This window comes from Eptesicus fuscus, chromosome 23 (assembly GCF_027574615.1).
Source record: "Eptesicus fuscus isolate TK198812 chromosome 23, DD_ASM_mEF_20220401, whole genome shotgun sequence".
Classification (NCBI taxonomy): Eukaryota; Metazoa; Chordata; class Mammalia; order Chiroptera; family Vespertilionidae; genus Eptesicus; species Eptesicus fuscus.
The window spans coordinates 27,526,456-27,552,837 of record NC_072495.1 but is presented as its reverse complement, the minus strand read 5'-3'; the positions used below and the strand labels follow the sequence as shown (position 1 = coordinate 27,552,837).

The window sequence follows — 26,382 nt, the reverse complement described above, 5'->3', positions numbered from 1 at the left end:
CCCCTTCCCCCCCGCCCGCCCAGGGACCTGTTTAGGCGAAGCCGCTTCTTCCATTCCTGCCGTGCCCCCCGGGCCGCCCTAGTCGCACCCTCCCCGCGGCTCGTTAGGAAACATGACAGCTGGTTTCCCAGAAGCCTCGCCCCGGCGCTTCCCCGCGTTCCCTGTCACGTCACCGACGCGCAGCCTCGAGCCGCCACCTCCCTCCGATGGGGTCCGATCTGTAGGCTAACGGGTCTCCGGTCTCTCCTAACTAGAGCGCAAGGTGCATGTCTGTTCCTTCAGCGCTGTGTCCCTGACACACGGCAGGTGCATCCGCTAAGGATGACGGAGTGAATGAATGAATGAATGAAGGAATGAATGAATGAATGAATGAATGGGGTAGGTGGGGTCATGCTCCACAGGCCGACATCAGGAGGGTGGGTTTATCCAGGGAGCAGTGGGGAATTGGGGGAGCCGTTTCAGGACAGTGGGGACCCCCCCCCCCCCCCGCCCCGCGCCGGGTGTCAGCGTGAGGGTGTGACGCAGGCCCCGGCGGCGGCTCCCGCGGCCTCCTGACGCCCCTCTCCTCCCCCAGGTCCACCTCCACCTCCTCGCCCGTCCGCCCAGCCGCCACATTCCCGCCCGCCGCCCACTGCCCGCTGGGCAGCGCCCTGGACGGGGTCTACCCCGCCCTCCTGGACCCCGTCCTGCTGCCCAAGGAAGCCCCGAGGGTCAGCCGGCCCGAGAGGCCCCGCGGGGACGCGGGCCACGCCTTCCTCGCCAAGCCCCAGGCCCGCGCCGGGCTGGAGCCCGCCTCCTCGCCGGGCAAGGGCGCGGAGCCCCGGGCCTTGGCCCCCGCCATCGCCCGCACCCCGGCGAAGACCCTCGCCGCCCACCGCGCCAGCCCGGACCCGCCGGCCGCGGACCCGCACCGGGAAAAGACTCACAGTAAACCCTTTTCCGTCCAGGAACTGGAGCTCCGGACTCTGGGTAAGACTGCCCTGACAGCGGCCACCTTCATAGACGCGATAATCGTGCGTCAAATTGCCCACGATAAGGGCCCGCGAGAAGGAGGTTCGCTGGCCAACGACTCCCCTCGCCACGGTAAGACCCCGGGCCGCCACCGCGCCCGCACCCCGTCTCGTGGCCCAAAGATATTTCCGGATCTCTGCTTTTTATTTTCCCGCGCCGCCCCCCCCCCCCCGCCCCCCGCATTTTTCATTGATTTTGGCCTTTGGTTTTTTTCCCACGCCGTCGTCGTCGTCGATTGCACGCGCTGATGTCCCGCCGGCTGCCTGCCGCCCGCTGCCCGCCGCCCTCCGGGGTCGGGGGGCCACCTCCTCCTTTGCACATCGTTTTATCATGATTTTTCTTTTTTGGGGGGGATTTTCGCTTCTTTTCCTTCGATGAACGGATCTGTGGTTTTGACTCCCGCCACGCCTCCCACCGCCCCACGTCTGCGCCGCCTGCGCCCCGGGGAGCGGGGAGTGGGCACAGGGCGCGGGTGCAGCCTGCCTGCCGCCGTGTGCGGATGGAGGTGTTTGGTTGGGGGACGCCCGCCGAGGACGACGGGAAGGGGAGGGGACACTGGGAAGCTGGGGACCTGACCCCTGACCCCTGCCTCCCGCCCAGGTTGTCCGGGAGCCGTGGCCCCAGGCCCCCCCCCCGCCGTCCCCCCGCCCCACTTCTGGAGACAGGGGAGTCCTCCCACCTCAGGCCCCAACTCGGGGCTCCTCTTTACCGGACGAGGGGCTGCGGGGGCCCCTCAGACGGATTGTCTCTCCCTGCCCCCCTCTCCCCCCCCCCCCCCCACACACACAGACCTCCCTCCCTCCAGCCCATCACGGCTGGTCCGCACCCCCGTTCCCAGACACTCCCCGCCACGTCTTCCTCTCCCCCCAGCCCACGCCTCCCCGTCTTTCTCTGTGTCCCCGGCCTGCCCACGTTTCTCTCTCACTCTCTGTCCCCCCAATCTCTCACCCTGCCTGCCTGGGTGCCCCAGTCTCTCATTCTCCTCCATCTCTCTCCCTCTCTGCTGTCCCATCTCCCTCCTTCCTCAGTGTACCCCAACCCTGGCCAGCCGGGAGCCCCTGCTCCGGCCACCCCCTCTCCATCCGCCCAGATACCCGGCTCCGGCCTGGGGACCAGCCAGCGGGGAGGCCGGGGAGGCCGGGGGCAGCCCGCTTCCAGCACCCGCTGGCCTGACCCCAGGCCCGCCCGCCGCAGGTTACCATGGCGGCAGCTACAGCCCGGACGGGGTGGAGCCCATCAGCCCCGTGAGCTCCCCGAGCCTGACCCACGACAAGGGGCTCCCCAAGCACCTCGAGGAGCTGGACAAGAGCCACCTGGAGGGGGACCTGCGGCACAAGCAGCCAGGTGGGGCCCCCCTCCCCCCCCCCCCCCTCCCAGGCCCCCCACAGCCCTGCGAGCATAGGCGTGACCCCACCCCACAGACCGGAAGACCGAGGCGCCAGCCCCACCCCGCCCTGACCCGCCCTGCTCTGCCCGCAGGCTCCGGGAAGCTGGGCGGCGAGGCCACGCACCTCCCACACCTGCGGCCGCTGCCCGAGAGCCAGCCCGCCACCAGCCCGCTGCTCCAGACCGCGCCGGGGGTCAAAGGTCACCAGCGGGTGGTCACCCTGGCCCAGCACATCAGTGTAGGTCACCTCTGCATCTGGGGTGGGCCCAGGGCCCAGGGCGGGCGAGGGGGGGGAGCAGGGACCCCCGAGTCTCGAAGTCAGATTCTGCAGCTGCCCCTGGTCCAGCCGATAGGGCCTCGGCCTGAGCCGGGGTCCGAGCCCTGGGTATGCTGCGGGCAGGGGGCCCAGGACCCAGCCTAGCCCCCGCCGCCTGACCCCTGACCCCTGACCCCACGCCCCCTCCCACCCGGCCCGCAGGAGGTCATCACGCAAGACTACACGCGGCACCACCCGCAGCAGCTCGGCACGCCCCTCCCCGCGCCCCTCTACTCCTTCCCCGGGGCCACCTGCCCCGTCCTGGACCTCCGCCGCCCGCCCAGCGACCTCTACCTCCCGCCCCCGGACCACGGCGCCCCCGCCCGCGGCTCCCCGCACAGCGAAGGGGGCAAGAGGTGAGTGCCGGGCTGGGCGGGCGCGCTGGCCCCGGCGGTCAGCCTGTGGGGACGCCCCGTCAGCCGTCTGCCCCGCGAGGCCGGGGGACGGAGCATTGGCCCAGGGTCACGGCTGACAGACGACGGCGTCTCCGTGGGTTCCAGGCACCGAGTAAGCTCCGTACACGGGGTGACCAGGGTTCCCAGCACAGCCCGGGAGGGTGGGCAGCCTTGTCCCGTTTCACAGACGGAGAGACTGAGGCGGGAGGCGGGAGCTTACGTGCCCACAGGGACGCCGCCCGTGAGTGGCGGAGCGGGGTGTGCACCGGAGAGCAGCGTCCCCGCAGGCTGCACGCTCCGGGGTGCCCAGGAGAGGGCAGGTCCCCAGCTCCGGGGATGGAGCGGTTCTGGGTGGGGGGCTCCGGCTGAGGGAGACAGAGGCGGGAGCCCCGGGGTGTCGGGGGACAGGGGGACGCCTGGCACGGGTGCAGGAGGGGCCTTCGGACAGCCTGTTCACACAGCCCCCGAGCTGAGGGTGGTTCCACATTTTTATTTAAAAAAAATTTTTTTTTAAATTGATTTCAGAGAGAAAGGGAGAGGGAGAGAGAGACATCAGTGATGAGAGAGAATCACGGACGGCTGCCTCCTGCACGCCCCCCACTGGGGATGGAGCCCACAACCGGGACCAGAGGGGTTCAGCCACGGCTTCTGGAGGCGGCGGGAAGCCGTGGTTGCCCTCCCGGTTCATAGGTCAGCGCTCTCTCCCCTGAGCCGTGCCGGCCGGGCTGGGTTTATGTTTGTAAAAAAACAAAAAAGGAAAAAAGACGCAGCAGAGACCACAGGCGGCCACGGCCCCTAAAGGACTGTCTGGCTCTTCCCAGGAAAAGGGGGCGAGCCCTGGTTCAGAGGAGCCGCCTGCAGGGGGCGGGGAGAGGGGGCGGCCCCTCGGGAGGGAGCGCCCTGAGCTCTGACCGCAGCTCTGACCGCCACGGGGACCCTTCTCCGCGCAGGTCGCCGGAGCCGAGCAAGACGGCGGCCCTGGGCAGCGGTGAGGACGGCATCGAGCCCGTGTCCCCGCCGGAGGGCCTGGCGGAGCCCGGGCATCCACGGAGCGCCATGTACCCCCCGCTGTACCGCGATGGGGAGCCCGCCGAGTCCAGGTACCTTAACGCCAGCCCTGCCCCTTCCCCACCCCCACCCCCACCACGGAGGCTCAGGACAGCCCCTCGCCGCCCGCCCGGGCTCTCAGGCTTAACCAAGGCTTCCTCAGCTGCTGTCACGGCCCGGGGGCTCGGCTCCGGCCGGCCCGGCTGCGGCAGGCGGAGAGGGTCTGAGACGTGAGGGCACAGCCAGGCCTGCCGCCTCCGGAAGCCGTGGCCGAACCCTCTGGTCCCGGGCCTTTCCCGGTGTGTGTGACGGGGAGGGCTGTGCAGGTGGCCGGGTGTGGCCCCCGGGGCAGCCGGGGTCCCGGCGGTGCCCGAGCCCCAGGACAGGCGAGCGGCCAGCGGGAGGGGCGGGGCTGCGGCAGCCGCGGCCGGAGGAGCTGGGGGCGGGGGAGCTGGGGGCTGCTGTCTCAGGCAGCGGGGGGTGAGCGCCCCGTCGTCGGAGGGGTGCACGCCCCGCGGCGGGGGGCTGACCGGGGTCTGGCCTCCAGCAGGATGGGCTCGAAGTCTCCGGGGAACACGGGGCAGCCCCCCGCCTTCTTCAGCAAGCTGACGGAGAGCACCTCCGCCATGGTCAAGTCCAAGAAGCAGGAGATCAACAAGAAGCTCGGCACCCACAACCGGAACGAGCCCGAGTACAGTAAGGGCCCGGGCGCCCCACCGTGGGGGGTGGGGGAGGGGGAGGGGGGCCCACGACCACCCTGCCAGGCCCTTCGCCCGTTCGGCCGGCCTCCGCCGTCGGCACTCGCAGCGGTGCCCGCCCACGGGGCCCAGGGACTGTGTGTGTGAGGGGCCTGAGCTCGGCCCCGTCGGCCCCGGGCATTGGGGTGAGAGCCCTACAAGGCTGGGTGGTCCCCCGTTTCCATGGTTAGTGCCATGAACCCCAGCCCCGCCTCCCCCAGCACAGGGCTGGCCCGCGGCCGCTCTCAGGACAGCGAGGGGCGGGGATCAGCCACGGCCGGGTCTCGGGAGGCCTCACGGGCCGGGGGCGTTGGGGCACCCAGAGCTGCCACCTCTTTTTTTTTTTTTTCTTATGTTTTTATGGGTTTTCTTAGAGAGACAGGAAGGGAGCGGGGGAGAGAGGGGGAGAGAGAGAAACACCATCGACCGGCTGCCTCCTGCACGCCCCCCACAGAGGATCGAGCCCGCAACCCGGGCCTGTGCCCTGACCTGACGGGGGACCGACCCGGCGGCCCCCGGGTTCCTGTGTGGATGCTCAGCCCCTGAGCCACGCCGGCCGGGCCGGGGGCTCCCTTTCCGGGAACGGACTGGAAACCTGCCCAGCGGTGCCTCAGGGCCTTGCCGGGTGGGGGCGCGGGTCCGAGGGTCAGCAGCCCGGCCAGCTGGTTGGAAATACAACCTCGGGACCTGCCCCGGCAGGAGCCCGGCGCACTGACCCAGCGCCCGGGCAGCAGCGGGGTGAGGGCGCCGGCCGCCGGCTGTGGGTCTCACCGTCTCGTCACCCCCTCCAGATATCGGCCAGCCCGGGACGGAGATCTTCAACATGCCCGCCATCACCGGCGCAGGTAACCGCCCGCCCCGGCCCAGGGGCGCCCCCCCCGCCCGCCCCCCCTTCCCCAGCTCGGCTGCGCCCGGGGAGGTCAGGCTGCGAGGAGACTGGGGACCTGGCCTTGGCGGGCCCGGGGGCGCCGCCCCCACCGGAGCCCTCTGAGCTCCAAGGTGTCGCCTCCTCCGGTCTAACCCCGCCCTGCGGGGGCCGCGAGGCTGGGGGGAGGCCCCGTGCGGAGCTCGGTCCCGAGGCCCCGGGTGCGTGTAGACAGGGCTGGGTGTGCGGACGGCCGGCCGTCTGGGCACCTGCCCGGCTCCCCTGCTGCATCCCGGTGGGAATTGGACTGCGTGGAGGGGGTCTGGGCTCCTATTTGGGGCGCACAGGCGTCCCTCGGGGTCCACGCGGGCACATTTTATGGTCGGCGCGTCCGTTCTACTTGAAAACTCGAGCCAGGAAGTTGAAGAAGCAGCGTAGGTGCATCGCATAGACGGGTCTGAAGGTCACACACATTTCTTCATTGGTTTTTGGAGAGAGAGGGAGGGAGAGTGATGGAAACATCGATCGGCTGCCTCCTGCGCGCCCCCCACTGGGGATCCAGCCCACAACCCGGGCCTGTGCCCTGACCGGGAATCGAACCGCGACCTCCTGGCTCCTAGGTCGACGCTCAACCACTGAGCCACCCGGCCATCTTTCAGCTAGAACTTCAGCCTTCTATGATATTTTGGGTGCGGGGCGGGGGGGGGGGGGGGGCGCTGGGGTTGGACCCCATCCTCCATCAGGGCCACACTGTGTTTCTTCAGGGAAGGACTGGGTGGGGCTGAGTCGGGTGTGCGGGGTCCGAGCCCTGAGCCGATGGGGGCTGTCACCCTCCAGGGACGGGGCCCCGTGTGGCGGAGGTGGTGTGCGTGCAGGTCTCTGAGCTCCGGCCCTGCCGTGGGCCCCTGAGCCGGGGGGGCGGGGAGGGGACTACGTCCAGGACACCCCGGAGGTTAGCAGCGCGTGGTTCCGGAATGTCCCAGACCCCGACCCAGCGGCGGGGCCCACGGGTGCGTGCGTCTGCAGACACGCGTGCCGGCGGAGCAGGGAGGCTCCCGGCTCTGCCACCGGACACGGGCCAGCCTCCCGCCCAGGGTCCGCTCAGGGACCGCGGCCTTGCGGACGAGGCCCAGGGACCCCTGTGGCCGCCCGGCCTGCGTTCTCCGTGTCGTGTCCCCCACGTTCCCGGCGTCTGCTCAGCGCGGGCGTTGTAAGCGCTTTTCCCCTCGGGGACGGGGGGTTCGGCTTTCTCTGGAGGACACACGGTTCCGGGGTGTTTTTAACGTGCTGATGACACGGGGCCGAGACACAGCGGGAAGGTTGGAGGGGGCGCCCCCTGGCGGCGAAAAGGAAACGTGTAGTTGCTCATCGGTTGCCACGGAAACGGGATGGGGAGGCCGCCACGTGGGTGCGGCGGCCACGGAGGCCACGTGCTGTCCTCACCTTTGCTCAGCGCGAAGGATTAAAATCCGCGGAGACGCTGCCCGGCGGCGGCTGCCCGGCCAAGTCTGGTTTAGAGAACACCGAACAGAGACACGTTCCCCGGGGTCAGGACGCCCGGTCCGCGGGAAGGGGGCCGTGGCCAGAGGGTTTCTGGGCGGCTCCGTGGGGCTCCGCCCCTTTCCCACGGGGGGGGGTCATGCCGTTGTCTCCAGCTCTGCCCTGCCCCCCGCACGCACCGTAACTGCATGGCTACGACCCCTCACCGTCCGTCTCTGCACCTCTCTCTCTCCTCGTGGCTCCTGGTGGGGGGCGGGGGTTAGGCCTCGGGGCAGAAGCGGGGGGGGGGGGGCCCTGGTCACCTTCCTCCCTGAGTGTCTCCCGGCCCCCTGCCCCCCCCTGCCCTGTGCCTAGTCCTTCTCTCTGGCTTAACTTCCCAGTGGCCCCTCCCCAAACGGGGCGGCCCTCCCGTCCCCCTCTTCTGAAGGCCACTGGGAATTTAAGTCGGGAAGCCGCCCCAGCTGGGACTAGGGGTGAGGGGGCGCAGAAGGTGCCTCTGATTTCCCGAGGGGGCAGGATAGACAGCAGGCTGGGGCGCCCCCTAAGCCGCCCCCCCCCCAGACCCCCCTCCCCCCCGGGGATGCCTACCGCTCCCAGGGCCCCCGACCCAGTGGCAGGGGAACCGGGGGGCAGGGAACGAAGAATCGTGTTGCTTTGCCGAAATGTGCTCACGTGTACTCTCTCTCCTCCCTCCTCCCCTCCCTCCCCCCCCCCTCCCCCCCGCCCGCCGCCCTCCGTGCCCCTCGGCCCGTGTGTGTGTCTCTCCCCCAGGCCTCATGACCTGCCGAAGCCAGGCGCTGCCCGAGCAGGCCAGCACCAACCTGGGGCTGGAGGCCATTATTAGAAAGGCGCTCATGGGTAAATATGACCAGTGGGAGGAGGCCCCGCTCGGCGCCAATGCTTTTAACGCTCTGAATGCCAGTGCCGGCCTGCCCGCTGCTATGCCCGTAACCGCTGCCGACGGACGGAGCGAACACGCACTCACCTCGCCAGGTCTGCAGGCCTCTCCGCTCGGCCCGCCCCGTCTGTCCCCCCGACCCCCGCCCCCGTCCCCGTCCCCCCGTGTCCTTAACCCTCTGCCTCCGGTTCTGCTCACCGACCCCCCTCGGCTTCAGAGCTTCTGACTATTTTTGTGCGTGTCTGACGTGGTTCTGGACGTGGCTAACCCCCGAGCTGGGCGGGCGGGCACCCCCCCCATGTGGGCACGTGGCCCCGTGGGCCCCCCCCTCGCCCCCCAGGCCCCAAGGAGCTGCTGCTTTTCTAAAAACACTCACACCGCCGCCCGCGCCCCGCCCCGCCCCGCCTTCCCCCCGGGACACAGGGCCGCCCGCGTCCCGGTCTGTCCGCGTGTCTCGCTGCGGGAGGTCAGGCTGGAGCGAGGGCCCGCCCACTCTGTAGGTCAGGGGTCAGGGGGGACCCCCGGGCTCCGCGCCTGCTGGGGTCACCGTGCATGTCCACCCCGGCCCTCGGGCTGGTGGGAGGAGACCAGGGGCCAGGGGCCAGCCCCCCTTTGCCGGCCCCACTCGGCCCGGGCCGCGCTGCGTCAGAACACGGGCCAGAGCGCCCAGCCCGTCTGACCGGCCCCTGCGGCCCCACAGTCTCCGGGCCTCACGGGGGCCCAGGCCCCGGGGCCCGGCCGCTCCCACAGGCCTGCTGACCGTCAGCGTCGGCCCAAGGCCGCCGGGCGGGGAGCTAGGCTGCAGGGCAGCTGAGGGGCTGTGCAGACCCTCCGCCCACACCCTCTGGTAGAAACTCACCCCCAGACCCCAGCTCCTCCCGGGGGGCCCTCACCCCCCCACCACCCCGAGCTCCGTCCTCCACGGTGAGTGCTCCTCGTTGTCTGACACGGCCCCTCCCTTGTGTCTCCTGCAGGCGGCGGCGGGAAGGCCAAGGTCTCGGGCAGACCCAGCAGCCGGAAAGCCAAGTCCCCAGCCCCGGGCCTGGCCCCCGGGGACCGGCCGCCCTCCGTCTCCTCCGTGCACTCGGAGGGGGACTGCAGCCGCCGGACGCCGCTGACCAGCCGCGTGTGGGAGGACCGGCCCTCGTCCGCAGGTGGGCATGGGGGTGGGGGGGCCGGCTGCGCCCCTGGGCCTGGCCCCGCCAGCTGCCGCGCACCTACTGCGTGTGAGCTCGTAGTAGGGCCTGTTCTAGGGACCGCTCAGGTGGCAGGAAGGTCCTGAGAAAGGCCCGGGGGAGGGAGAGGGTGTGAGGAGGGTGATAGGGAACCCGGCCTCTGGCCCCGGCCAGAGAGGGTGGAGGGCCAGGGAGGCGGCAGGCTCCGTCCCACGGGCTCGGCGGGTGGTCGTGCAGGAGGCAGCGCTGCAGGCGTAGGGGGAGAGCCGCGTCTACGCGGGACCCGCAGGCCTGCGGGCTGCAGAATGGCCCCGGGTAGGGGGCCTGCCGGTCCGGCCCGGCCCGGGCGTGCTTGGCGGAGGCGGGCGAGGCCGCCGGTTTGAGAAACCCGCCAGGAGCGAGAAGGCGCTGGGACAGCTGCCCGGCCCCGGAGGCCACGGCCCGAGTCTGTGCTGGGGGTGGGCCGGCGGGGGGCTGCCTGGCTCATCAGCACCCCCTCCGGGTGTCTCCCCATCTCCCCGGCAGGCTCCACTCCGTTCCCCTACAACCCGCTGATCATGCGGCTGCAGGCGGGCGTCATGGCCTCCCCGCCCCCGCCCGGCCTCCCCGCGGGCGGGCCCCTGGCCGGCCCCCATCACGCCTGGGACGAGGAGCCCAAGCCGCTGCTGTGCTCGCAGTACGAGACGCTCTCCGACAGCGAGTGACCGTCCGCAGGGGCCGGGGACGGCGCCGGGCCCCGCCCGCGAGCATCCCGAGCGGCCAGGTGAGGGGCGGGCGGCGGCCGCCTCCCCGACCAGGAAGGAGCCCCCGCGTCCGTTCGTCCGTCCATCGTCCGTCCATCCCGAGCCGGCGTCCTTGCCCGTCTAAAGCCTTAACTGGGACTCCCGCCCGGCCGGCCCCGTGCAGTGACTTTCTCAGGGGATGTTTACCTGGTGCTCGGGAGGGGGGGAGGGGCCGGGCGGAGGACCGGGCGGCGGCCGCACACAGAAGCCGGGACGGCCAGGGACCCAAAGCCGGATGACCACGCACCTCCCACGCCACTGCCTCCCCCCCCCTTAACGCATTTGGAACCAAAGTGTAAACTGAGCTAGCAGCCCCCGCGCCCTCCCTCCGCCCGCACCCCGCTTCGCGCTCCGGACAGACGGACACGGGCCCTGTCCAGCCCGCCGCGTGCTCGTCCCGGCCCCCACGGGCTGCCCAGGCCCACGAGAACTGCTGGAAGCCGAGTCAGGCCGGCCGGGCGGCGGAAGGGCCGGGCGCGGCCTGGGGCGAGGACGGCTCGGACCCGGCGGTGGGGAGGCGGTTAGAGGTGTTGGTTTACAGGGTATATTTTTGATACCTTCAATGAATTAACTCAGAGGTTTTACGCAAGGAAGGACTCACCCAGTATTACTGCTGCTGCGCTTTCGATCGCTTCCCGTTAAGAGAGGCGCGCAGGCCCCCGTCGGCGGCCCTGGCGTCGCGTCCACGGGCCGAGGGGCGGCCACCGGCTCAGCCCCCGCGCCCGCCCGCCCTCCCTCCCTTCCTTGGGCAGAATGCGTCCGATGGGGATCCGCGGCCGCCCTCTGCGCACGGCGGTGGCGTTCTGTCATTTACACACATTCTTCTCATTAAAAAGCGAATTATACTCCAGTGACGGCTGCTGTGGCTGCTTTCTCTCAGGCCGGGCGCCAGGAGGGGGTGACGGGGGTGGGGTGGGGGTCCCTGGGAGGGAACCCCGTGGGGGGGCAAGGGAACGTCCCCCCAACTCAGCAGCCGGGGCCCCTTTGCAGATGGGTGAGGGCCGTGGTCGGCAAACTCACTAGTCAACAGAGCCAAACATCAACAGGACGATTGACATTTCTTTGGAGAGCCACATTTTTTAAACTTCAACTTCTTCTAACACCACTTCTTCAACATGGACTCGCCCAGGCCAGTCAATACCCGGTTACCAGTTACCTGCTTACTGGTTACCAGTTACCAGTTACCCGATTAGTGGTTACCCGGTTAGCGGTTACTGGGTCACCAGTTACCCGATTAGTGGTTACCCGGTTAGCGGTTACCGGGTCACCAGTTACCTGCTTACCGGTTAGCGGTTACTGGGTCACCAGTTACCTGCTTACCGGTTACCAGGTTAGCGGTTACTAGTTACCTGGTTAGCGGTTACCTGTTACCTGGTTACTGGTTAACAGTTACCTAGTTAACGGTTACCTGGTTAGCGGTTACCCGGTTATGGGCTAGGGCTAGGGTTAGGTTAGGCCAGTGGTCGGCAAACTCATTCGTCCACAGAGCCAAATAGCAACAGGACAACGACTGACATTTCTTTGGAGAGCCACATTTTTTAAACTTAAACTTCTTCTAACGCCACTTCTTCAACATAGACTCGCCCAGGCCGTGGTATTTTGTGGAAGAGCCACACTCAGGGGGCCAAAGAGCCGCATGTGGCTCGCGAGCCGCAGTTGGCCGACCACGGGGTTAGGGTGTCCCCTGAGGGCACCGAGGCTCGCCCACGGGACTCACACTCGGGCAGGCGTCCCGGGGACGAGCGGGCAGCGCTGTCTGGACTCCCGGCCCCCGCCCCGCGGAAGAGGGGCAGCTCGCCCGCTCGGTCTGGAGGCGGCTGCCCGCTGGCGCCTCGTGCTGCTGGATAACGGGCTCGGGAGCCGCCGTCGGGCCTGCACGTCCCCTAGGGGCCCAGCAAGCCTCAGCCTGCGGCTCTGACACGTGGCCTCTCCGCGTGCCAGGGCGCCACGGCCTCGGGAGCCCTGCCCTCCTGCTCCTCTCACCCACACCCACGCCCGCCTGGTCCCGGTCACGTGTGTCAGTTTCAGTGGCTGCCAGGTCGAGGGCCTGGTTCTGGAAGGGCGGTCGGGAGACCTCGCGGCCCACCTGTGCCCCACCCTGTCCGCACGCACAGCTGCCCAGGGTGCTGGGGCTCCTGGGAGGTGCCGGCGGGGGGGGGGGGCCTCAGTGGCCCCGCTGCCTGTTCACCCAGAGGGAGGAAGGCTGCCCCCGTCTGGCCCAGCCCTCAGGCCCCCTCTATACAGGGCTCCGTGCCCCCTCCTGGGACCCCCTCCTGGGAGCCTCCTGAGTGACCCTCCCTCCTGGGGACACGTCCCCGTGGGTTAGGTCCGCGCCTGCAACGGCGCCAGGCTGCCTCCCCCACCGCGACCTCTCAGCCGCCCCCGGCCCCCCGGGGTGTCGCTAACCTGAGTATGGCCCCTTCTCCACACAGAGGTCAGAGGGCCTCCCCCTGGGGTCAGAGCCGAGGTCAGCGCCGCATTGGGGGCGAGGACCCTGGCTGGGTCCCACTGGGGCTCTGTCCACAGAGGGGCCGGGCCCCACCCCCACCCCCACCCCCACCCCCAACCCCACCCCGGCCATTGGATGGAGACGTTGCTCCGGAGATGGCACCCACCCTGTGCCTGTCCCTCTGCCTCGTGGCTCCACAGCCGAGACGCTGGCCGAGGCCCACCCAGGGACGACAGACAGACAGACAGACGGCCTCGATGCCCAGAGGGGCGGCTCCCAGGGCCCCCGGGCCCCCGCCCTCACCAGACCTGGGGCTTCAGCCTCACATTCAGCACTTCCCACGGGATTTGGGGGGCAGCGGAGAACGGGGGGGGGCGGGGCGCAGCTGCACCCTCGGGCACCGCGGCCCCGTTTGTACCCTGTGAGCCTGGGCGCTGAGGCCCAATGAGCAGAGGGCATTGGAGACACAGGCCTGAGCCCAGCTCCCGGGTGCAGTACCGACGCCCACAGGCAGGTGGCAGTGTCGGGCCAGCAAAGGGCCTGTCCTGGGCCCGGCTTCCCTCCACTCTGCTCAAGTGCCCCCACCAGGAACCCAGGGGGGTCAGGTGGCACTGGCCACGCCTGCTGGCGCCCCCCAGGACGCCATGGCACCCCCTCGGCTGCGGTCAGACCAGAGTGACATGTGTTATGTTTGGGGGGGGGGGTCTCAGCCGTCATGGTCATCTCTGCCAGCCCCCCCCCCCATCCCCTCCATCTCCTGGCCTCAGAGTGGGCAGCGGGCGAGGGCCAGTGGCCCAGACCCGACCTGGGGGTGTCTGCAGGGTGTAGGGAGCGCTCACGCCTCCTGGCGCCCTCCCAGGACCCCCGGTCTTCCAGCCGCCACCAGCCAGTCCTCAGCTCCGACTCAGCCTCAGCCCGCCCTGGTCCGTCTTGTGTGGCTTCCTCACGGCTCCACCTCTAAATCAGATCCCCAGATCCCCCCCTCCCCCCCCCCCCCCCCCATCCCTGTCGCCCTGGCAAACTCCTGCACACGCTTCAGAACCCAGCTGGGGCACGAGCCTCTAAGGACTCATCCCTCCCCACCTTTCTCCTTCTGACCCCGCCCCCCCCCCCCCCCGTGACTGATACCGCGAGGACCAGTCCCCAGGAGACTCGATGGGGCTGGTGAGGGAAGGACAGTTGTTGGCCATGTCCCCGTGTCTGAGGACGTTGGAGGCAGGTTCCCGGGCTCCCCAGGCCTGAGCTGACCCCCAGGCCCGGGGCCTGCACAGCGGCTTCCATCAGCAGCCCCGGTGCTGCTCATGCAGGTGGCTGGCGGCTCCCTATGGGGCGGGGAGGGCCCCTCCCCTGCCCTCTGGCCGGGAGGGCTCCACAGCGGAGGCCAGGCCACCGGCCCCACCAGCTGCCTCCCACAGGACGGCGGGTCCTTGGGGCTCTGGGGTCGGCTCAGGTCACTGCCCCTGAGCAGCCAGGGAGGCTTCCTGGGGGTGGTGGCTCTGGGGCAGGGGGGAAGGGTGGGGGGTGAGTTTCTGGGAAGGAGCGAGCCCATGGCCACCCGGTAAGGCCATCGGCTGTTTTTCCTGAAATGTTCTGGCCTTCACTCTACAAATCACATTGGCTTAAGGGTGCTGGGTGGACCGTGAGGGAGAAACCGGCCTGGGAGGCAGTTTTCCCGTCTGTAAAATGGGGACAAGGACACGGGTGACCCTCCGAGGCGCAGCGACACTGCCCACGCACCTGTGTGTGTGTGTGTGTGCGGGTGGGGGGGGGGGTGAAGGAACAGACCCACGGGATGATAGGACAGACAGGGGGGGAGGGACATCTCCAGGTGGGTGGAATCTGGGTCTTATTCGCATCATCAGGCGTTAACCTGTGGCAGCTGGCGGGGAGCTCCGGCCCTCTGTCCGGGGGAAGCCAGGGAGCCCGGCTGAGACCCGGGGTTAGCTCCGGGCCGGGCCGGCACCGGCTGTCCGGGGGCTGGGGCTGGGCCAGTCCCGCCTCCTCGTTAGGGTCTCCCCGCTCCCTCCCGGGGTCCCGGTGCAGATGAAGGCGGAAGGCGGACAGCCCCCCGCCTGGCTGCAGACAGCACCCACCTGCTCTGTCCTTGTCGCTCCTGGAGGTGGGGCCCCGTCCAGGCCAGGGGGCGGGGCACCTGTTTTGGGGAGCGTCGGGGGAAGCTGGGTTTGCCCTGAGGCTGGCGGGCGTGAACCCGGAGACAGGCAGGAGGGGGCGCAGGCACCTGGGGCCGGGCCCGCCCGCACCTTCGGACCTGCTTCTGCGCCTGCGTGGGAGGAGGCGCCGGCCCCGCCCCGAAGGGTCTGGCTGCACCCAAGGCTCCAGGGGCTTGTCTAGCCTCCAGGCCCCGCCCCGTGTGGGGGGCTTGGCCCCGGAACCTCTCTGCGCCCCGCTGACACCTCCCTCCAGGGGATGGGACACAGCGGGGGAGGCAGGAAGGAGGGACCGCAGGATGCGGAGCAGGTGCCTGGGCCACGGGGCCCTGTCCATCACTGTCCTTCCCACGCTGCCAGGGTCCAGGGTCGGGAGGCCCTACCCCGCTGTGACCCACCTCCCCGGGGAAGGGTGTGTCCCCTCCCAACACCTCTGTGTCAGACGCCCACATCCCACGGCTGCTGTCTCCCCGGCCTCCTGGGAGTCACCCCAGACCGGAGCCCGGGGGGCCTGGCCTCTGCGTGTGAGGCTGGTGCGCACACGGAGGCGGACACGCGGGCGGGGGCGGGGGCGCACAGCTCTGGGCCCCGAGCGGAGGGGAGGGACCCCGCCCAGGAAAACCCCTCCCCGCCTCCCCCACCCCCGCGGGGCCTGAGGGTCTGGCGGAAGAGGGAGCCTCTTTGCGTTTGCACATTTTATTAAGATTCCCGACTCTTAAGTTATTTCTTGAACTGGAAGCATCTCTGGAGAGAACGCGCACCGAGCGTCCACACTTGGAGCGATGCCCCTCTTCCCTCTCCGGGCCTGGGGCGCCCCGGCCCCAGCTCGCCAGCGGGAGGCGCTAGAGCCCAGCCCTTGCCTTCGGGGGGCGCGCAGGGGAGGGGTGCGGGAGCCCTACCCCCCCGGGTCCACTCAGGCCCGGGTGCTCCCACAGACACCTCGGGGCTCCTGGGGCGTCTGTGCGCCCCCAGCCCCGCGTCCGGCTGGTGCCTCCTCTCCTGGCGGGACGCGTGCGAGGGGGGCCCGCGGTCCAGTCACTGCGGAGCCACCAGCCCCCACGGCCTCTCTCGGGGGGAGCCCAGAGCTGGGCCGGACCGCAGGCAGGAGGCGGCGGACACGTGCAAGGCCTTCAGCGCCTCCCGTGGGCCCTGGCGAGGCCCTGTCGGCGAGTCCCGGGTGTGAAGTCCTGGCGTGGCCAGAGGCGAGGGGGACGCCTGGGGGGCAGACTCCGCACACGGAGCCACGGCCTCCGTCCAGAGGGCGGTGCCCTCAGCCTCCCACGCCGCGGCCCAGGGCACGGCAACAGCCCACACACGTTAGAACCCGCATCCGCGTCCGGTCTGCCCGCCTCCCGGCCCCACGTCCACCAGGGGCGCCGCCGCCTCGGGCTCAGCTGCATGCACATCTGGAAACGCCCCTCGGGGAGCAGCGGGGTCTGGACAGCACCCCTCTTCCATCACACCGGCCCTGGAGCCAGGCCACCGGCCCTGGGCAGGCGGGGGGGGGGGGGGGGGGGGCGCCTGGGGGCGCTGCGGCAGGTCCCCCAGCCCAGACGCCTCCTCGGCCTGCCCCTGGGGGGGGGGGGGCCACCGCCGGGTGCGCGCCCTCCCTGCGCCGCCTGCGCTTCGGGGGCCACCAGACCGGATGCATCTACCGCGCGCGCCGGGCCGGAGCGGCTGGCGGGGGCGCGCCCTGGGCTCCGCGGGGCGCTAGCGCGCGGGGGGCCCGGGCGGGCGGGGCGCGGGGGCGGGGGGCGGCGGGGGCGCGCCGGGCTGCAGCTGCACGCTGGCGGTGAAGCGGCGGCGCGCGCGGCCCAGGCTGCAGTGCAGGGTGGTGCGGAAGGAGCGGCGCGCGCGCTTCGGGAAGATGATGGTGGTGCAGCCGAAGCGCAGCGCGCGCGGCCGCGGCTCCAGGGTCAGCTGGCTGCGGTAGCTGCGCCACGTGCAGTTGGGCGCGGCCACGATGGTCTCGCTGTAGGCCGTGACGGTGGGCACGTGCCCGTAGACGACGTTGTCCCGGAAGTGCTTCTCCGAGGTGTACTTGACCTCCGAGTTGCAGCTGGGGGTGGGGGGGAAAGGCGCGTGAGCCAGGCCCCGGAGGGCAGGGGCCCCCAGCAGGGCTCTTTCGAAAGGTCAAGGCCTAAAGGTCACAGAAGGGCGGAGGGCCTGTGCCAGCTCAGAGGGCACCTGAGACGAAAGGCAACACGCGGCCCCAGCTGGGTCCTGAGCGGGGTCACAAATGTGCCTCCCCCGCGGGGTGCGCGTCCCTAGGAACCAGGAGGTCACGGTTGGATTCCCGGTCAGGGCACAGGCCCGGGTTGCAGGCTCCATCCCCAGTGGGGGCGTGTGCAGGAGGCAGCCGGTCCATGATTCTCTCATCATGGATGTTTCTCTCTCTCCTTCTCCCTTAAATCAATAAAAATACATATTTTGTAATGTGCCATTTTGGGACAGTGGGCGAAACTGGACTCGCTGCTACGCTGGACTCTTCGGGGGTCAGGGGGTGGATTAGCTGCGTGGAACACAGGGCGCTGGGGGGCGCCCAGGTGCCAGTGAGGATCCTTATGCCCAGCAGACCAGAGGGCTGGAGGGGGCGCTGTGGAGCCCCAGCCTGGCCCCCCGCCCCCCCCCCCCGGAGTTCAGGATCAGCCCTGTGCCCACCCAGCCTGCGGGCAGCCCCGCTCACCGGATCTCGTGGGCGGGTTCCGGGTTCACCTCGATGCCCTCACCGAAGAACACGGGCAGCAGCCGGGGCCTCATCTCCAGCGCCGGGGGGTTCGGAGAGAGGGGTGGGGGCTGCGGGGAGAGTCACGGGCACTGTTACACACACACACACACACACACACACACACACACACACGAGGGCCGCCCACACCCTCCAGCCCCAGCCTGTTGCCTGTCGGCCCCAAACCCATTGCACAGGCCTGGCCCCTCCCCCACGTGCCTGAGCGCTGCCCTCACTTTTCTGCTCCCTTCATGCCCCTCCTCCCGTCCTGGGAGGTCGGGCACTTGGCCACCCCGCTGACACCAGGCCACGGCCGGCCCGGAAGAGCGAGCGATCGGACCGGATGCCCCCCCCACCCCCCCCCCCCCCGCCACACACACCGCCCCGAGACCTCAGGTGGCTGTGGGCTCCACGCGACCCCGGCCCGTCCTGACCCGCCTCCACTCCTGCTCCTGCTCCTGCGGGCCTCACACCAACAGTTCCTCGTCGGCTCCGCCTGCACCGAGTGGCGGGACCCCGTGTCCTGTCCCTCTGGGGCGCAGGGACGCGGCAAGTAGTGACGGGTGTCGTGTGAGGCCCTCCAAGCTCCGGCTTCCTCCTAACACGTCACTCAAAGCGGTGGCGACGTCGCCAGCCTCAGCCTTCACATCCGTCAGGGCCCCCTCCCCGACTCTGAAGGGGTGACGGGCGCCCACCGCCCAGGCCGCGGCGAGGATGGTGCGGTGCCCAGACGCCCGCACAGGGTACACGCTGGGAGAGCCGGCCTCCGCCACGCGTCCTTCTCGTGACGGTCTGGGGTCCTCCCCGGAGAGAGGTCCAACCCACACCCCAAACCTTGAAACCTCGCCGCCCCCTCTTCCCGCAGCGAGCGCCCCCGGTGTCAGGAGACGGAACTCAGGAACGAAACAAAACAAAGCGACAGGCTTCAGCGGCTCCCGGCACCTCCCGCGGCTCCCGGGTCCGTCCACGCCGGCCCAGGGCACAGCCCGTGGCCTGATGTTTACAGAAACAGGCTCTCCGAAGAGCTGTCTCCCCGGCGTGTGCAGGTGTTTGCTGAGCACCTACTGCGTGCTGAGCGCCTACTGTGTGCCGCCCCCCGTGGGCGGGTTGCCGCCCGGTGCCTCCGGGCCCTGGTTCAAAGGGGTGGTGTGTGGCCGCAGGAGAGCTGAGAGGAAGATGCAGCCACGCGAGGGGACGTGGACATGGGCGCTGAGGTTTTCGGAGGCGTTTCTCCCGTCTGGATACCTGGATGCGCCGGAGGGGAGAGGGGCCGCCGGGGCTGGTTCTAACCCTCCCGCCCCCCGAAAACCATCCTCCCAAGCTCAGGAGCAGGGAGGCAGAGCCCCGGGCGCCCCCCTCCACCCGGGCTAGAGACAGGGCCGAACCCCAGCACGGCCTGAGCAGACCTTGGGTCGGCGTGACGGCAGCCACATGCGGGCGGGTCTGGCTCCGGGCCGGCCGCCAGCAGGGCACACAAGGCCCCTTCACGGCCTGGCACGGCAGCCGCAGCCCCGGGCACCGCTTTCCAGAGGGCCCGGAGCGGGGCGCGCCACGCGAGATCCCAGAGGGCGCGCCCCAGACGCAGGCTGGCCTCCAGCGGCCTGGCGGCCAGACGCTCCGGAAGTCGCCCAGGCCGGAGGCTGCCCGCGGGGCCCGGGCCGGGAACACAGGCAGCCTCGGTGTCGGGAGCTCAGCGCTGCCTCCTCGCCGAGGGGCCGTGGTGACAGGGCGATGGCATGCGGCCCGTGGCACCCAGCCAGCCGGAGAGTGGGCACAGGGAGCACCCGGCACAGCCAAGGAGGCAGCGTGGGCCCCGGAACCAGGCGCTCCTCAAAGGCTGGGCCACATTCGGATGGGAGCCACGGGGGGGGGGGGGGGGCACACAGGCGCTCGCACCCCAGGGGCCCCTGGCGGGAAGCAAGCCCCCAGGAGGCATAGCGGGATGACCCTCCAGCCAACTGAGCTACAGGCCGGGCCGGGCCTGGTTCTTTTTTTTTTTTTTAATTGATGTCAGAGAGAAGGGAGAGGGACAGAGAGAAACATCAATGAGGAGAGAGAATCATGGACCGGCTGCATCCTGCACGCCCCACACTGGGGATCGAGCCCGCAACCAGGGCACGTGCCCTGACCGGGAATCGAACCCTGACCTCCTGGTTCCCAGGTCAACGCTCAGCCCCTGAGCCCTGCCGGCGGGCAGGCCTGGATTCTTGTTGCCCGTGGAAGAGCACGCAGAGGGCCTGGCGCCTGCTCACTGGGCCTCAGTTTGCTCATCTGTAAAATGAGGCTGTGCCCCCGGGAGCCCGGCAGGACCCTGAGGTTCAGGCCAGTGTCCTGGGGGCGCAGGCCCCTGGCGGCTCTGGGGTTGGGGGCAGGGGAAGCACAGTGGGTCCCAGGCACAGAGCAGCCGAGAGCTGAGGGGACTCCCCAGTCTCCCCGGCCCACCCCGCCCCCGGATGGCCCACAGCCTTCAGCGCCTTCCCGGGCCGGGAGAGCCCCCTGGAGCCTGGAGCAGGTGGGCGTGGGGGGCAGCTCCCCGGTCGCCCCCGCGGAGAAGCGCCCCCAGGCCCCGCCGGCCTCGCCCAGGGATGAAGACTCGCGGCGGGAAGTAAAGTACACACAGGTGCTCGGCGGGCACGCAGCCGGGCTGCCGAGCGGGCACGGCCCTCAGGGCGCAGGGAGAGGGCCGCCGCGGTGAGAGCTCCGTGCCACGCGGTGACGGCCCAGCCCGGCCAGGGGTCCCGGCCCGGCCAGTGGGACGCGTCGCGCCAGCACAGCCATGTTTGTGCCCAAACCCGGAGGACAGAGCCCGTGGCTGCCTCAGCGCGGGACGCCGCCGACGCCACGCGGGCCGGGGCGTGCGGAGCCCCCATCAGTGGAGGGGGGTGGCGGCAGGAGGGGTCCAGGGCCCCTCCCCCTGAGCTGGCTCCGGCACCCTCACTGTCAGGGACACACCTGGGCGCCTGTAAGAGGGCCACGGGCGGACCCGTCTCCTCAGTTAGTCTGTCCGTCCGTCCATCCATCCATCCATCCGTCTGTCCGTCTGTTCACCTACCCATCTACCTGTCCCTCCTTCGTCCTCAAGTGCGCCACTCAGACACACACCCCGCCTGTGAACAGGCCGGCGGGTGGAGGGGCGGGGCCCGCAGCGCCCCCTGCCACCACTCCACAGCGGCCGTCCTTCCTCTGACACCCCCCCTCCCTGTGGTGGCTGCACCTCACATATGCAGGGTGGTCTCCCTGGGGGCAGGGAGCTGGGGCAGGACGGGGAGGCGGTGCCGGTCCAGCCGGGAGCTGAGGGGCCCAGACGAGCTTGCCTAGCTCCCGGCTGCGCGCCCGGGCCCGCCCGGCTGAAGTATTTGTGGGAGGAATGCAGCTGCGGGCAAAGCCCTCCTGGCCGGCGGGCAGCCATGGCCGGGGGTGCCCTGCAGGGCAGCCAGGCCCCACCCCCTCCCGGGCCTCTCTCAGGCGCGTCTCTGATTCGGGGTTCTAACCTGGGGAGCGTGGGAACTGGTAACACCTTTTGCAAAGTAAAAGACCGGGTGGAATTTTACTTCCTGGCCTCAGCGTGGCCTGCAAGCCCCTGCTCTGGCCTGTGCCGGCCGCCTCGCTGCTCCTGGGACACACCCGTCTGCTCCTGCCCCAGGACCTTTGCCCGTGCCGTCCTCTTAGATTGACACACACTTCCGCCCTGTAACCATCAAGTCTACCCCCGGATTGTTTTTTCTGGTTTCTGTTGAACATCACTTCCCTGGCCCTCGTCTAAAGGAGTGCGCCTTCCCCCCCGCCCCCCGCTTTCCGTCTTAAGGGTGGGCACTTATCTATCCACCTGGCACTAGGTCCCCCCGGAATGCCGTGTTCCCCGCTATGTCACCCATGGTCCTGTGCCGGGCGTGGCATACGGTGGGTGCCGTCGGTACAGGCGGGATGGAGGTCTGACTTCCGGGTCCCACGGGCTGGGGAGTCACCAGGAACAGGACTATCCAGAGAGGGAGCCGCAACCCGACGGTCAGGGCAGGCGGGGCCAGGCCGTGTGTGTCTTGGGTGGGGCACAGTCCCGCAGCGGCCGAGCCCAGCCTGTGGCCATGGGGTACGGTCCGGGAGGGAGGGAGCCCGGCCTGTGGCCATGGGGTGTCGTCCGGGAGGGAGGGAGCCCGGCCTGTGGCCATGGGGTGTCGTCCGGGAGGGAGGGAGCCCGGCCTGTGGCCATGGGGTGTCGTCCGGGAGGGAGGGAGCCCGGCCTGTGGCCATGGGGTGTCGTCCGGGAGGGAGGGAGCCCGGCCTGTGGCCATGGGGTGTCGTCCGGGAGGGAGGTCCGGCCCATTGAACCAACGGGAGCGGGAGGGGAGCTGCCCGGAGGAGGGAAGCGTGAGCGAATGTAACATGCACAAAACACATGCATATAACACGCGTGTCCAGCAGAAGCAGCGGGTGACGAGCTGGTGAGGACCCCAGCTCCCAGGGTTTGGGGACAGGCGCCCACTTTGCCTGGGACGGAGAGCCAGGACGAAGCAGCCGCCCTGCGCCAAGCGGGCTGCGGGGGGGAAGCCGGCCCGCCGCACGCCCGGCCCGAGACCTGGGCCCGCAGCCGCCGGCAGGTTCCCGTCCCGTCCCCTGAGCGGTGCCCTCGTCTGCGCCCGGGAAGCGTCTCGGGGAGCCACAGCGAGCAGGGGTGAGCCCCCAGAGCTCAGGGGAGGTGGGCGCCCCCTCAGCACCTGGGCAGGTGGGCGGCCAGCCGCAGGCCCCCTGCGGAGGAGAGGTTGCCCATGGAACCCTTTCCTCTCTTGTTATTAAAGCATCTCAGAACCACACCGGCTCGCAGCACTTTGCTTTCTGGTTTTTAAACGGCTCCACTTCTTCTTTATTTATTTATCCTCACCCAAGGATATTTTCTCATCCGATTTTAGAGAAAGTGGGAGGGAGGGGGAGAGAGAGGAGAGAGAGAGAGAGAGAGAGAGAGAGAGAGAGGAGAGAGAGGGAGAGGGACATCCATGTGAGAGAGACACTGGATTGGTTGCCTCCCACACGCGCCCCCACCAGGGCCAGGGATCGATCGAGCCTGCAACCGAGGGACGTGCCCTTGACCGGGATCGAACCCGGGACCCTGCCGGCCGACGCTCTACCCACTGAGCCAACCAGCTAGGGCGCATTTCGTGTTTTAACGAACAAACACCCGCCCTGAGCTCCCCAGTGAGAAGTGGGACAACGTATGGTCTAAGGGCCGAGGCCCTGGAGCCAGACCCCGGGGTCCTGTCCCAGCACCGGGCCACCTGCCGGCGGGGTGACCTGGGGCCCTGGCCCCCTCCGCCTCAGCTCCCCCTCTGGGAATCAGAGCGCAGCCGCTGCTGGGATGAGATGAGAACGGGCGATCGGGTAACGGGCTCGGGTAACGGTTCGGGACAGTCCCGGCGGGCCCGGCCGGGGGAGGGCTATCTACCCGGGTTCCCTCCGCGCCGAGCGGAAACGGCCCCGGGCCGCCCTCCGGCGGATGAGATGCGGGACAGCGCGGCTCCGTCCCTGCGTCTGCTCAGCAAGGAAAGAAAATACATCCGCCTGGGCCGGCCAGGACAGGTCAGGGGCCCGGCGGGCTCGGCGGGCACAGAGCGCGCCCAGAAAGCACTTTCCGGAGGATTCCGGGTCAGCGAGACAATCGAGGGAAGCTGCTCCCTGCCCCTCTTCTCGGCGCCCCACGGTGCCAGGCGGGACCGGTGCCCAGGTCGGCAGCCTCCAGGGACCTGCAGGGTCAGTGTCCCTGAAACAGCCCGTCAGCTCAGCTCGATTCACCTGGCTCCCACCTGGCCTCCCTCCCCGCCCACCCCGGCCCCGAGGGGGACCGGAACCCACATTCACAGCCTGGCTGTGGCCCGGGACAGCGGCCCCGACCTTCACGGCACATGAAAAATACCCGGGAGGTGTTTGTTTATTTTAGTTAAAACCACAATGTCGTGGTTTTATTTTTTAAATATATTTTTACTGATCTCAGAGAGGAAGGGGAAGGGAGAGAGAGAGAGAGAGAGAGAGAAACATCCATGATGACAGAGAGTCATGGATCGGCTGCCTCCTGCACGCCCCCCACTGGGGATGGAGCCCCACAACCCGGGCCTGTGCCCTGACCGGGAGTCCAACCGTGACCTCCTGGTTCCTAGGTCAACGCTCACCCCCTGAGCCAGGCCGGCCGGTACCCACCAAATGAGGCTGCCTGGGTGTGAGGCGGGCACGGTGCCCTGTAAAGCACTCAGATAGTCTGAGGCCACGTTTGGGGAGGCATCAACCACATCCATGCCATCGCCTCCCGGGACGTCAGGTGGGGGAGCCTTCACGGCCCCGAGGCCCCAGGCGACCTGCCCAGGCCCAGGAAAGTGCCGTGGGCTGGAGTCCTGTGCATATGCGCGCACACACACACACACACACACACACACACCCCAGGACCGAAGGAAAGCGTGCAGAGCCGGCAGGGAGGGGAGACGCCGCGGGCGTGTGAGCACCCCCCCTTTCCACTCGCCCCGTGGGGACTCCCGGTCGCAGTCCAGCCGCCCCGCCGGGTGCCCCCCGGAGCCCCACTCAGTCCCGCAGGAGGCGAGCTGGTCTCCCCAGCACCGCCTCAGCTCCACGTCAACACCCCTCGCATCCCGGGAAGGAGGTTCCTGTCTGGGTTTGCTTAAAAAAATAAAAAAGAAAAGAAAGAAGAAAGAAAGAAAGAAAGCAAGGCTGCATGTTGGCGGCGGGAGCCTGGGAACGCAGACGGGGCAGCGGCAGAGGGAGCAGGCGGGCGTCTGTCTCTCTCCCGTCTCGAGCCCCCCGTGGGGTTTGGGGTCCTCACCCCCTTCTCCCTGCTGCCGTCGGAGGCGTCACTCCCCGGAGAGGCCCAGGCCAGGCGGCAGGTCCCGGTCGGCTGGCCCGGCCCACCTGGTCCCTACCGGCCGGCGCGGGGCCACCGGGCTGGAGGGTGTGTGTGTGGGGAGGGGGTGGGCACGGTCTGGGCGCTTTGGGTCCCCGTCCGACCGGGACTGGGGCGCAGACCCTCCCGCCGGGCCCGGGCCCCCTCCGCGCCCCGCGCGCACTCACCGCTCCGGCCTCACCGGCGCCGGGTCCCGGGGGCTCCGCGGGGGCGCCCCCCGCGCGCGCGTCGAGCAGGCCGGGCTCCAGGGAGTAGAAGGGCGGGCTGGGGCCGGGGCTGGGGGGCAGCCCGGAGTCGGGGCTGTCCAGCAGGCCCTCGCGGCCGCGCTCCTTGGGGCTGTCCTCCATGCCCTGCAGATGCAGGTGGCCCACCATGTCGGGGGCGCGGGCCCGGCGCCTCGGGGGGCTCCTCCCCGCTCCGGCCGGCCCGGGGCGGCGGCAGCGGGGCGAGGGCTGCGCCCGGGACCTGCGGGCAGAGCCGAGGAGGCGCTCAGGCCCGCGCCCCGAGCCCCCTGCTCCCCCCCGGCCGCCGGGAGGGGCCGCGACCGGGTCCGGGCTGCGTGCCGCCTCCCTCCGGGCCTGCCGCCCGCCCTGCGCCCGCCGCCGGCCTCCGCGCACCTTCCCGGCCCGCGCCTCCTTTTCTAGGCGCCGCCTCCGCCCTCCCTCCCCGCGCCCGCCCCGCCCGCCCCGCCCCGCCGCCAGGACTCCCCGCCGCCCGCAGGGAGCGCTCCGTGCGCCCCGCCCGCCCCGCCCGGAGGAACGCCCGGCACCGGCTTGAGGGGCGGCGTGTGGGCCCCGAGGCGTCCGGAGCGGCAGGCGGGGGAGTGAGCCCGTCTGGTGGGGCCCCTCCGGCTCTTCCTTCTCACCGAAGCGAATAAAAGGACCTTTAGGAAGGGCCTTTAGGCGAGGGGTCTAACCTCCCCGCCCACCCCGATGCCAGCTGCCAGCCTGTGCTTATGGGCCGTGCCTGGGCCTTTGGGTGGAAGTGGGACGGGGGAGGGGGAGGGGGGGTGACTGGGAACCCTTTCCCGGACCCTCTCGGGTTCCTGCCCTCCCCTCTCCCCCAAGCAGCCTGCTCACTGACAGGCCCCCCACCCCACCCCCTTCCCCCCCTTTTCCTCCCTCCAAGGGAGAGGGCCCTGGCTTCTGTCCTCAGAGCCTAGGAGGTCCTGCACCCACTCCACCCGCACAGACACCCCCCCTCAGGGCCCAGCCCTCCCTGGGCCGGGCACCCCGCTGCCTGCGGGACGCTGGTGCAGAGGACAGCGGAGAGGGGACGGCGAGGGCAGAGCGGAGGCAGCGGGAGGCTGAGCGTGTGGACGGAACTCAAGCCCAGCCCTGCCCGGCTCCCCTGCCCCGGCCCTGCCCGGCTCCCCTGCCCCGGCCCTGCCCGGCTCCCCTGCCCCGGCCCTGCCCGGCTCCCCGTGCCCCGGCCCTGCCCGGCTCCCCTGCCCCGGCCCTGCCCGGCTCCCCTGCCCCGGCCCTGCCCGGCTCCCCTGCCCCGGCCCTGCCCGGCTCCCGTGCCCCGGCCCTGCCCGGCTCCCCGTGCCCCGGCCCTGCCCGGCTCCCCTGCCCCGGCCCTGCCCGGCTCCCCTGCCCCGGCCCTGCCCGGCTCCCCGTGCCCCGGCCCTGCCCGGCTCCCCTGCCCCGGCCCTGCCCGGCTCCCCTGCCCCGGCCCTGCCCGGCTCCCCTGCCCCGGCCCTGCCCGGCTCTGGGGGGCCGGCCTGTCCCTCTGATTAGGCCGGGGCTCGCACTCAGGGCGCGGCTCTGGGAAGGGGTCGTTCTCGGTGAGGCCTGAGCGGCCGCGGGGTGAGCTGGCGGCAGTGAGCTTCGGGACGGGGGGGGGGGGGGGGCAGGAAGGGGTCTGGGAGGGCCGGCCGGGGGCTCGAAGGGTCAGAGCGTCGTCCCCAAACACCAAGGTTGGGGGCTCAGTGCCAGGAGCAGCCGGTGAAGGCGAGAGTAAGTGGAACAGCACCCCGTGTTCCTCTCTCCCTCCCCCTCCTCCCCCCCCCCTAAAAAGAGAGAGAGCGTGA

General features: G+C 70.3%; 2 protein-coding genes across 19 annotated transcripts in view; one reads left to right on the top strand and one right to left on the bottom strand.

Moving 5' to 3' along the window:
- NCOR2 (nuclear receptor corepressor 2) overlaps window positions 1–10,963 on the top strand; it is a 140,655-nt gene extending 129,692 nt beyond the window's left edge. For 8 of the 18 annotated variants that reach the window (XM_054712393.1, XM_054712397.1, XM_054712401.1 and 5 more), the window contains 10 exons: window positions 575–1,083; window positions 2,206–2,355; window positions 2,491–2,636; window positions 2,877–3,070; window positions 4,060–4,209; window positions 4,704–4,852; window positions 5,685–5,738; window positions 8,030–8,251; window positions 9,131–9,310; window positions 9,857–10,963. In XM_054712393.1, coding sequence (XP_054568368.1) covers window positions 575–1,083; window positions 2,206–2,355; window positions 2,491–2,636; window positions 2,877–3,070; window positions 4,060–4,209; window positions 4,704–4,852; window positions 5,685–5,738; window positions 8,030–8,251; window positions 9,131–9,310; window positions 9,857–10,035 — 1,933 coding nt within the window. In that variant the 3' untranslated portion in view covers window positions 10,036–10,963. The remainder of the gene's footprint in view (window positions 1–574; window positions 1,084–2,205; window positions 2,356–2,490; window positions 2,637–2,876; window positions 3,071–4,059; window positions 4,210–4,703; window positions 4,853–5,684; window positions 5,739–8,029; window positions 8,252–9,130; window positions 9,311–9,856) is intronic. The other 10 variants (XM_054712409.1, XM_054712403.1, XM_054712402.1 and 7 more) reach the window with 6 other exon arrangements.
- A 5,477-nt stretch (window positions 10,964–16,440) lies between these two features.
- On the bottom strand, window positions 16,441–24,939 carry RFLNA (refilin A). The gene is made up of 3 exons (XM_028133670.2): window positions 24,518–24,939; window positions 17,417–17,526; window positions 16,441–16,789 (listed from the first exon to the last, which is right to left on the bottom strand). Exons 1-3 carry the CDS (start codon window positions 24,722–24,724, stop codon window positions 16,441–16,443), a joined length of 666 nt encoding a protein of 221 aa, XP_027989471.2. The 5' UTR covers window positions 24,725–24,939.
- Between the last annotated feature and the right edge of the window lie 1,443 nt (window positions 24,940–26,382).

Coding starts and splice junctions, on each gene's coding strand:
- RFLNA (XM_028133670.2), bottom strand. CDS start 24,724: ATGGTGGGCCACCTGCATCTGCAGGGCATGGAGGACAGCCCCAAGGAG. Junction 17,527..24,517: donor GCGCCGGTGAGGCCGGAGCG/GTGAGTGCGCGC, acceptor CTCTCCCCGCAG/CCCCCACCCCTCTCTCCGAA. Junction 16,790..17,416: donor GAACCCGCCCACGAGATCCG/GTGAGCGGGGCT, acceptor CCCCACCCCCAG/CTGCAACTCGGAGGTCAAGT.